The sequence below is a fragment of the Engraulis encrasicolus genome, chromosome 16, assembly GCF_034702125.1.
Source record: "Engraulis encrasicolus isolate BLACKSEA-1 chromosome 16, IST_EnEncr_1.0, whole genome shotgun sequence".
In the NCBI taxonomy this organism is placed as follows: domain Eukaryota; kingdom Metazoa; phylum Chordata; class Actinopteri; order Clupeiformes; family Engraulidae; genus Engraulis; species Engraulis encrasicolus.
Genome location: NC_085872.1, coordinates 6,941,170 through 6,951,130, shown reverse-complemented (window position 1 = coordinate 6,951,130; position 9,961 = coordinate 6,941,170). Strand labels below are relative to the sequence as shown.

Sequence of the window (9,961 nt, the reverse complement as noted above, 5' to 3'; positions counted from 1 at the left end):
TTTACTGTTGAGAAAAAGGCTTCTCTTTTGAGATAACCAGGGTATCTCACGCATTTATGATTACCACAAGTCAAGTGTACTTTATTGTAAATCTATGTAACAGGGTTAGCACTTAAGTTTGATCTGTGGTGTTACAACATGATCGGTCTCCAATGTGCCGCTAAACTAAACATAGGCTACATATAATACATTGACAAAAATCCCTTAGGCCTACACACACACACACACACACACACACACACACACACACACACACACACACACAAACCATCATCTATTCCTGAATCTCGTGAGTGGTTGTGTCGCTAGCTTGTTCAGGCTGAATCAACCTCATCCCAGAGTTGATCTGATTATCTCTCAAACCAGGAACTTACGTTCAATAAATCAATCAATCAAAATAAATGTATAGGCACAATATTGCTTCCCAGTCCCACCAGGGGGCGCTATTTGATGCATGTGTTTCTGTTTTGCACTGTTATAATCGACTTAATATTGTTTATGTTTTGCACTTAATATGAACACTTAACTGGTCTCTTGGTCTGTTCCTTATTGGTCTGATAAAACACATCACAGACAGTGTGTGTGTGTGTGTGTGTGTGTGTGTGTGTGTGTGTGTGTGTGTGTGTGTGTGTGTGTGTGTGTGTGTGTGTGTGTGTGTGTGTGTGTGTGTGTGTGTGTGTGTCCCATCCCATCTTGTCCCCTGCAGCACTCTGAGATAGAGCATTGGGAGGACCTCAAGACGCGTGCAGAGTCCTACCCTGAGTGGCATCATAGCAAATTATGCAGCCTAGGGGAATTCCGTGCAGTGATTGCTGATATTTTCCATTGAGTAGAGTTACTAGAGAATAGTTGTCAGCCCCTTCCGAAATTCCAAAACATAGGCTACTTGTTCAAACTAGACATTATTGAATTATTGGCAAAGATAGTGAACTAGTCAATTCTCTGAACGCGATTGGACAAAAAGTTCACCCGGCATTTGACGTAACCACCCCTGTTGAGCAAGGAAAGACCCTGGAAAGCACTTCCGCCACTGCGGGCGAGACAAGAGGACATCAAAAGAGAAGAAATGTGGTAACGGAGACATAAAGACGCACCCGTAAATCAATGAATATATTGTACACGCTATGGTCTATGTTGATGTAGTTTCGCGGCATTTTAGGAATAGTATCGTTTTTCATAGATTGGGATATTAATTGTGTTCAATTTTGAACGCAGACATCGTTCTCAGCTGAGCAACCGCGCTAGCTGGCTAGGAAGCTACTAGCTGGCAAGTACAACGTTAGAGCGCGAGATGGGTACAAGATCCAGTCGTTTACAAGAAGAGGCTGTATCGACGACTTTTGATAAAGACGGACTTAAACGAGAGTCATGTCGACGTCTCAGAAGCAACAGGCCAACGAGCCTTATGGTGGATTTTTCAGGTAGTTTTGAACACGATTCGGAAGCAAATCGTAGTCGCTCTGAAGAAGGAAGCGACTCGGACACAGGGCAGCAGGCGAGTGCCGATGGAAGCCCGGCTGACCACCACACATCCCCGTCTCTGGCTAGTGAGAGTACGACTACATCAGGAGAGAATACCGTTAGCAGCCAGGAAGGTGATGTCAGTCCCGGAGATGCAATAAACAACGATGTTGTGGCTGGAGATGAAACAGGCCGCGTCACTCATCGTACTTTCTCAGAGCGTTTACCCGGTGGTCGACACACTGCTGGGCGCAACGTTACTGCTAGATCCGCAAGAGTGCGAGGTGCTCGCCCGATGTCCGAGGCATGGATTGGGCTTTACAGGGTGAACAATCGACATGGCAGTAAGTAAAAAAACAAAGCGTTTCCTGTGTACTAAATGACAACTTTAAAAATAATTTTATTTTGACTATTTTAGTTATTTCCCGCAGGTTCTTACGCAAACGCTAGCGACAATTTAGTTGGTTGTTGTTGTGTAACTACAGCTATCAGCAAATGTATCCTTAAATTTAAATGAAACCGGACTCTTAACGAATTTGCTGGTCAATGGTAGCCTTGTCCCTGGCTTTAAACTAGTTCGTCGCTTAGTTGGTGTTTAACTAGTGAGATACCTCGAGGTATCTATATCCCCCACACTATCCTATTTCGTTACCGTTATTTTCCATTGCCCGTCATATGCTTCCCAACGATGTTGAATAGATAACACTATAGCTAAACTTAACTAGTCTCACCTAAAAGACGCCTCCAATTTCAGTTTGGACCTATGTATTTCGAACATGTAAGCCAGTTAAAGGTTATCAAAACTTCCACCAACTAACGTTAGCATCCGCCAGCCAAATAACTTGTTTACGCAGCTATGCTCATCTTCGTGGATGTTGAGTTGACAGATATAATGTGATGCTGCTATGAAATGCTACGATCCCTGGTTTTAACCTGCCAAGATACAGTAACTGTCCAGTTTAGTCCATGTATCTTTTTAAAAATATATGTTTGTAATTTATGTTTCAGTAATAATTATAACATTTAAGAGGGCGCACAACTTAAAACGTATGAATCTTAAATAGAACTGAAATCAAGCCTTTATCTACAAACATAATTCAGACAGCAACCTTTACGAATACAATTTAGATGCAAATTTAAATAAAACGTGGCAATAACTCAACCATTGTGCTCATAATTGATGAAATGCGCACTAGCTCAAGCATGGTTGTCAACATTCTTTGCCAGATGATCTTAATTCTACACCACTTGGATTTAGGCGAACAACCGAAATCCCTCGGCTTTGGATGGGGGTGTTATTAACTGTGGAGGAGTCATGGGTTGATTTTTTCTTTTTTTTAACATATTGGTCAACACTCTGGCTAGCCCACGATACCTACAAACTAGCAAGTCACTGCAAGCTGGTTCCATGCGAAGTAGGAAGAATTAAATATTAGGGTGACTTGCTAAACACAGCACAGTCATTTCGTGACTTGTGAGGCACATTATAGTTTAGAAGGAATTTAAGCTGGCTTAGTCTCGCTGCCGTTATAGAAGCCATGTGAGGGCTCATAATATTCACTAGGGCTGGGTAGGCCATTAAGTGATGGTCCGGAGTCGGGGCAAGAAATGGGTCAAAGGACTGTGTGTGTGTTTGCATAGGGCTGGCCTGGCCATGGTCCAGTACAGCAAGGGGGATCTAGGTCAACCATTCACAGTTAAATCAACCTGCTGGATTGCCATCATCAACAGGATTAGCTTTTTTTCCTTTGTGGCGACAGTCAGAAAACTTAATATCTAATTGGCAATGACATGTGGTCATATCTGCTTTACTCATCGCCCATCGACCCTTAAACCACACTAACACTTCACCTTTATTATATCCCAGTAATCCATCTCGTCATTTTAGAAGTGCCGTAGTTTTGAGGAAATCTGTCAGGCTGTGGCAAAGGTCTCCTAATCTTGTGTGTTTTAATTCCTCCCATCAGCAATCCGCTGCCCATTTTGCTCTAAGCCGTTCCCCGGAGGGCGGATGGAGGAACACCTGTTGAGCTGCCTCACCTCTCCCCCTCTTCCATACAATAGTGAGTCCATCTGTCTCTTGGATAAATCTCTTTTGTCTTTATATGTGGCCAACTGACTTAGAGACACAGACACACCCCAACAACCCCACCACACCACACCCCATCCCTTCTCCACCTAGCCATTTTTTAACTGTGTGTGTGTGTGCATGCTTGTGTGTGTGCATGCATGCTTGTGTGTGTGCGCACATGCACGCTTGTGTGTGTGTGTGTGTGTGTGTGTGTGTGTGTGTGTGTGTGTGTGTGTGTGTGTGTGTGTGTGTGTGTGTGTGTGTGTGCGCGCGCGCGCATGCATGTTTGCGTGTGTCTGTATGTGTGTATGAGTGTTTGGTTGGGCTGATATGAACGGGGCCCTGGGTTGGGCTGTGCTATGTGATGTGATGTGATGTGTTGGATGTGTTGTGGCTTTGCAGCCGACATCCTGGCCAAGGACAGCGGGGAGTGCTCCATCTGCCTGGAGGACCTGCAGCAGGGGGAGACCATCGCACGCCTGGCCTGCCTGTGTGTCTACCACAAGAGGTGAGAACACACACACACACACACACACACACACACACACACATTAACACACACACACACACACACACACACTAGCCAAGCCCTCCTAGTGAGGCCAAGAGCAATGTAAATATCGTTTCTGATCTCCGGAAAAAATGGGAACTCCACCCACTTTGTCGGGAACCAATCGACTTTGAGCAAACCAAGGGAGGCGGGTCCACCATGTCATTTGGGAGTTAATTGTTATGCCAGAGAATCGTATATGAGAGGGAGATAAATCAGGGTGGTTCTTTTCCGGTATCCATGTGATGAGTCAACGCCCCTGTAGGAGACCTTGGATTAGGAGACCTTTGGAGTCTTGAGGTTGAGAATAAATGGAGTCCCCTTAGCGCTGTAGATGGCGGTAGCGCACGTCTCACATTGGATGGGCGGGATTTGACATATCTTTCTCTCTTATACGATTTTTGGTTATGCTCTAGGTCAGACCGAGTCTTGAAGTCATGATAATCAGGCTACACACATACACAGACCTTGACACCTTGATTCCTTTCATCTGTAGTGCTAGTGTGCAGAAAATGAATTAAATCACTGTTCTTTAGCTGTTGTAACTGGTCTCTGAAAAGTGATGAATGGCCTATTCATCATCATCATCATCATCATCATCATCATGTTTGATCAAAGGGAAGCTGACTCCTCACTCTTTCTCTCTCTCCGCCTCCCCGCCGTCTTCTGTCGCAGCTGCATTGACTCCTGGTCCAAGGTGAAGCCATGTTGTCCTGAACACCCCTTTAATTGACCCATTGTGGCCTGCTGTCCCTCTCAGGTGAGTCTGGCTGTCTGCCTCTGTCTTGAGATACAAAAGATCTTTCTTACTTTGTGGGATTATTGGACATTTGCCATCTCCATTACAGCTTTCTTTCTTTCTTTCTTTCTTTCCTTCTTTCTTAATTGGGGATTATTGTACATTTGCCATCTCCCATGCAGCCATACAATTGGGTATTTGCTAAAGTCCAAGTCTATACAGGCGGTACCAGTCTTGTTGGCAGTGCTTTATAGCTTTGTGAAGTACTCGTGTGTGATGGCAGCTGAATGAACTGTGTAATCGTGGTGGTATGAGGGAGGTGCTGAAATCACTGCACCCAAGGGGTCGGTGGTCAGGGTGGTGTAGGCTGAACATGGTGAAGTTTCTCTTGCTGTGAAAGAAAAATGTCTACACACTTGATTCCTTTTGTTCACTCATTGGTGATGAAACAAAAGGATTTACGTGTGCAGACATTGTTCTTTCACAGTGTTTGTTTATGTTTGGCACCTTTTAACCGTGAGTGTGGTGTAATTCGTTTAAATGTAAGTTACTCCTGCTGACCTGAGTTTGTCAGTCTGTAAATGCTGCTTTTAAATCTGTACAAACTGCACTGAACCTCTACTGTATTTCTTCAAATAATAGCCAGGGCCACTATTCACACTAATACGCTCACATGGTCTTCATCATGTGGAGGTTATGACGAACACCATGTGAGCTCGACACATTGTAAACTTGGAGCGGCAACAGTTTGCAGACTTTTCTCCTTTCCAACTTGCCCGTCCTTACGTGTGGGGGGTGCCAGCCCCTAATCGCTTGACCTTCAGTGATTCAAGTCCGGTTGCATAATGGCATAATAGAAGCCCAAATGAGGTTGCTCTTCTACAACTGATTACAGTGTCTGTCAACTGATGGCTTTTGTAAGTGGAGTCTAACCTTTACCCAGGCTATGTAGTACTAGCCAGGGTTTCCCGCAACACTTAACAGTTAAGGCGCTCATCGTGACAACGAACACCTACCACTTTGATTCGGTCATCTGAAAGATAAATATTTTTAATTGTGAATGTAATTTCTAAGGTTAGTTTACAAGATAATTTGTTGTTCTTGGGTTTTCACATAATATTTCATATAAAACTGCACAGGATGGCCTTTCCCATGACTATTATTAGGCCTATAATTAGTACAATGTCCCAGATGCATGATAATCCTCCACCCATCTTGATTAGCGATTTTTCTGTGGGAAACACTGCTAGTCATTTTTAAGCCATCAATCTTTTTAAAAAAATGTAAAACAACTGTTAAGGTGACGATATACACTTGGCAATTTTTTGAGCAATTATTGTGGGCATCCTTACTGTAGAGTTTATTTGGGCAGTTTATCACTACAACACTTTTATTGGGAGAAATTGGATTGGAAGTAGACAAATCTCCTTAGTCCTTTTATTAGAAAATTATGAGCCAATAATGTTGCTGCCCAGCAACGTTACTCAAAAAGTTGCCATGTGTATCATCTTAAGGGTCATTCACACAATTTATTTTCCTTTTTGTGTTCTCTTCCTTTTCTGCAGGACCACCGTCTTGGCCTGATTTTACATGACGGAGGGGGAGAAAAAAACAAAAAAACAAGTGATGGAGAAGCAAGAGATGCGAAAGATTGACCTCATTATTTTAGCCAACAAAGAAAATGTATTCTGCTCCCGCCAAACCCGAATCAACTCCCCTCTGGCTTGGCTGTGAAAACCTGGGCGCTATCTGTACTCCCCTCCAGGGTCTTGTTTGGGGGAAAGGGAGGTTGACGGGACATCTACTCTGCTTGCCTTTCCTGGGACTCGTCCTCACTGAAGCTTGCATTGCCACTCCTCAGCTGTATAATGAACAAAGGAAGTGAACCAAATGAGGAAACGGTGGCTGTTTTGCTCGCAGGTACAACACCTGTGACACTTTGAGCGCTGATGTCTCTGACTTTATTTTGTACAGTTGGGGTAGGGGGGGTGGGGTAGATGGAGAGGGGTGGTTTCAGATCTTGCTGTGTGTTGACAGTGTGCAAAAGCAACATGAAATGTGTCACATTCTAGAATGATTTGAGAGATTCTAGATCTCTGTGAGCGTCGTCTGCAGAGGACTGTTTCTTGTTCATGGTGTGTCGGAGGGGGTGTGTCCACTCTGCACCATTGATCCCTGTGCTGCAGGTCGTATGTTACAACATTTCTTATTGGGTGTGATGCAGGGACTGTGCCGCTACTTGAGCGCTTTTTTTTTCTGCGGTTGCTGGAGAGGTCAGAAGAGGTGTGGAATGAAGAGTGACGGTTGTGATTTTTCCCCCCCTTTTTTCCAGTGTGCGTGTGTGTGTGTGTGTGTGTACTGTAGAGTGTGTGTGTGTACTGTAGAGAGTGTGTGTGTGTGTACTGTAGAGTGTGTGTGTGTGTGTGTGTGTGTGTGATCTGAAGCGACCCAGTACACATTTCATAAGTGGATTGTCATTTCATGTGGCTGTGGCGTGCATGCGGTGGGTTCTCTTCTCATTATAGTTGTGTGGGTGCTCTCTCCTCCTCAGTATTATTTCCGAGACCACCAATAAGTCCTCAGTCCGGGTGGTGCAAATGCTCCCAGTTCAGTTCTGTGGTGTAGATATGCCCCTCCTGCTGCCTGTGTCCTCAATAGACGACTCTGTAGCCTCCCAGGTTGTGTGTTGAGCAGTAGAAGTGGCAATAGGGCTGTAACGATACACTCAACTCACGATTCGGTTCGTATCCCGATTTGTTTTTACAGGTATCTTTTTGATGATCATTTTGGGCATAATAGTTTACAAGAGGCTACTAATAATAATTAAAAATATATATAATGATGTTGATTTGAAGCTTGGAAGCGCTTATCACATCATATCATGTGATTATTTTCTGGACTGAGCGGTAACAGAACTTTGAAAGGGTGTATCACGATACTACCCTCTTGCATCACGATAGAGTATCGTGACTGTTTTGTATCACGATTTGTCTGTCCGATACAGTATCGTTACAGCCCTACTGGGCAAGGTGTGAGTGAGTGTGTGTCTAAGAGAGGTTGCTGGTGGTTGTGGTGGGTAGCAGTGGGAGGAAAAGGGTAATGCGTCAAGTAGCTCTCCTCCCTCTTCATCCTCTCACCTTTTCGTGGCTTGAGGATGCCCTTGATGGCACTGAGGTGCGAGGATGGAGGCTGGAGGGGAAGGACATTGATGCGTGTCCCCATGAACTGCCCCTGCCCCCAGCCATCTTTCACCGACCTTTCTCAGCCTCCATTCTTTTGCCCTCTGCCCTTTTGTCACTGTCCATGTACAAACACATGCCTCCCCTTGGATATGTGGCATATTAACGATGATTGGCGGGGTGGGGCAGTAACTGCAGTTTTCTTCCCTGTCCCGAGCAGAGGGTTTTTTTTTTTTTTTTTGCGAGACTTGGTGTGATTTCCTGTTGTAACTGTGTGCCCTTCAGACCACTGGCTCTACATTTACTTAGTAGTACTCGCTCTCTCTCATGGGCTTTGAAACAGACACATGGAATTGTTGAAGAGAGTTTTAAATGAAAGCTTTATAAGTATTATTATAATAATTATTGTTATTGTTGTTTTTTTATTATTATTATTCTGATTATTGTTACTCCCGTTGATATGGATCTCGGTGGCTGTTGTCTATGTCCTTGCATCGCTTGGCTGTCGCCACGTGTGCTGCAGTGGAGCTTTCTCCGTTTCGCTGCCTTCACGGGTGCTACCTTGTTGCCCTCACACACAGGGCAACTCTTCGCATGTTACCATTTTTATTCTCTAATGGAGAACCCAAGCAAAGCCAAAAGTGTGTGTGTGCTTGTGTGCGTTAGTGCATGTGTGTGTGCGCGTGTTTGCGTGTCTGTGCACATGGGTGCGTGCATGCGTGTGTGTTTGGGGAGAGTGTAGGAAGTAGACTATGAGAGGAGTTACAGACAGAATTGTATGAGATGCGTGGTTTTTGTGGCGATTGCTTACAATGCTGGGGGGTGTCCAAAAATGTGGAGAATCCTCCAATTAAAAAAAAATGTTACCCTTGGATGTTTTTCATTTAACTGATGTGGTGCAATACCTCACTCTTTTAAATTACTAACTTGGGGAGTCAATGACTCCAAGGCTGATTATTTTTTTATGTAAGATTTCCAATGCGTAGCTGGCAAGCGTTCCTTTGGACCCAGTCCTCTGTGATCTAAGCGTCTGGCCATTAGAAGATGGAAGATTTGGGGTGTTGTGAAGACCACATTGGTGATATCTAAGACATTGACAATCTGCCTTCTTTCAGATAAAGAACAATTGAGTATTTATTTATTAAATTGTAAATATGTATGGCAATTCAAAATACCTTTGTCTCTTGTTTGTTCATTTTACTGTTTCTATGCCCAAATATTTTGTATGTCTGAAAGAGTGTTTTATATGTATTTTTTACAATAAATATGCTTAATGTGTGAACTGTAAATGTTCGGACATTTACTATGCATGTTTCTTAATGTTATAACGTAAGCATTGAAACTTGTTGTCTTGGGTATGGCAAGAGATGGCAATTTGTTGCCACTGTGTGGCTGAAGTGGCTGCCACCTGCGGGTAAAACAAATACAATTTGTTGCCGCTCAAGTCTTAGGTTTTTCTTTAGTTTCAGACATGTACGAGTTTTACCCTTTAATAGACATGTTTTGACTTTATAGTGACTGGGATATCGAAACATGTCAGGTAAAGAATAAAACTTTTACATGTCTGAAACAGAAGAAAAATCTAAGTCTTAATTCAGCAGTTAGACATGGTGAACGTAATGCATCTAATGTGTTGACACTGTTTGCCCAGCCCGGTCAGTCATGTGCTATGTCACCCCCTATTTTGTTTAAGGGCAGGGAGTATAAGATGACCTACATTAGGAACATATGGGAGCACGGTTAAGGTGCACTCAACCAACCAGTTAAATAATGCCGACTAGGCCCTACTGTGGCCGACCCAGCTTTGATTCCGGGACCCTTCCTGATCTCTCTCCCCCAAAACGTGTTCTGTCTCTCTCAATTGTCCTGTCACTAATGAAAAGTCTGAAAGATCAAAAAATAATACTAAAAGAATGCCGACTAGTTCAGAGGCAACAAACTTAATGTATGGCCTACATCTG

General features: G+C 43.8%; 1 protein-coding gene across 1 annotated transcript; it reads left to right on the top strand.

Moving 5' to 3' along the window:
• The first annotated feature begins 1,011 nt into the window (after positions 1-1,011).
• On the top strand, positions 1,012-9,303 carry zgc:66427 (uncharacterized protein LOC406256 homolog). The gene is made up of 5 exons (XM_063218485.1): positions 1,012-1,805; positions 3,429-3,524; positions 3,935-4,040; positions 4,758-4,842; positions 6,387-9,303. The coding sequence occupies exons 1-4, from the start codon at positions 1,292-1,294 to the stop codon at positions 4,813-4,815; spliced, it is 774 nt and encodes a 257-aa protein (XP_063074555.1). The 5' UTR covers positions 1,012-1,291; the 3' UTR covers positions 4,816-4,842; positions 6,387-9,303.
• The last annotated feature ends 658 nt before the right edge of the window (positions 9,304-9,961 follow it).

What these genes read in the sequence shown, in the direction of transcription:
- zgc:66427 (XM_063218485.1), top strand. Translation starts at nt 1,292, where the DNA reads ATGGGTACAAGATCCAGTCGTTTACAAGAAGAGGCTGTATCGACGACT. An exon ending in GGTGAACAATCGACATGGCA is followed by an intron (nt 1,806 to 3,428) that starts GTAAGTAAAAAA and finishes TCCTCCCATCAG; the next exon opens with CAATCCGCTGCCCATTTTGC. An exon ending in CTGTGTGTCTACCACAAGAG is followed by an intron (nt 4,041 to 4,757) that starts GTGAGAACACAC and finishes CTTCTGTCGCAG; the next exon opens with CTGCATTGACTCCTGGTCCA.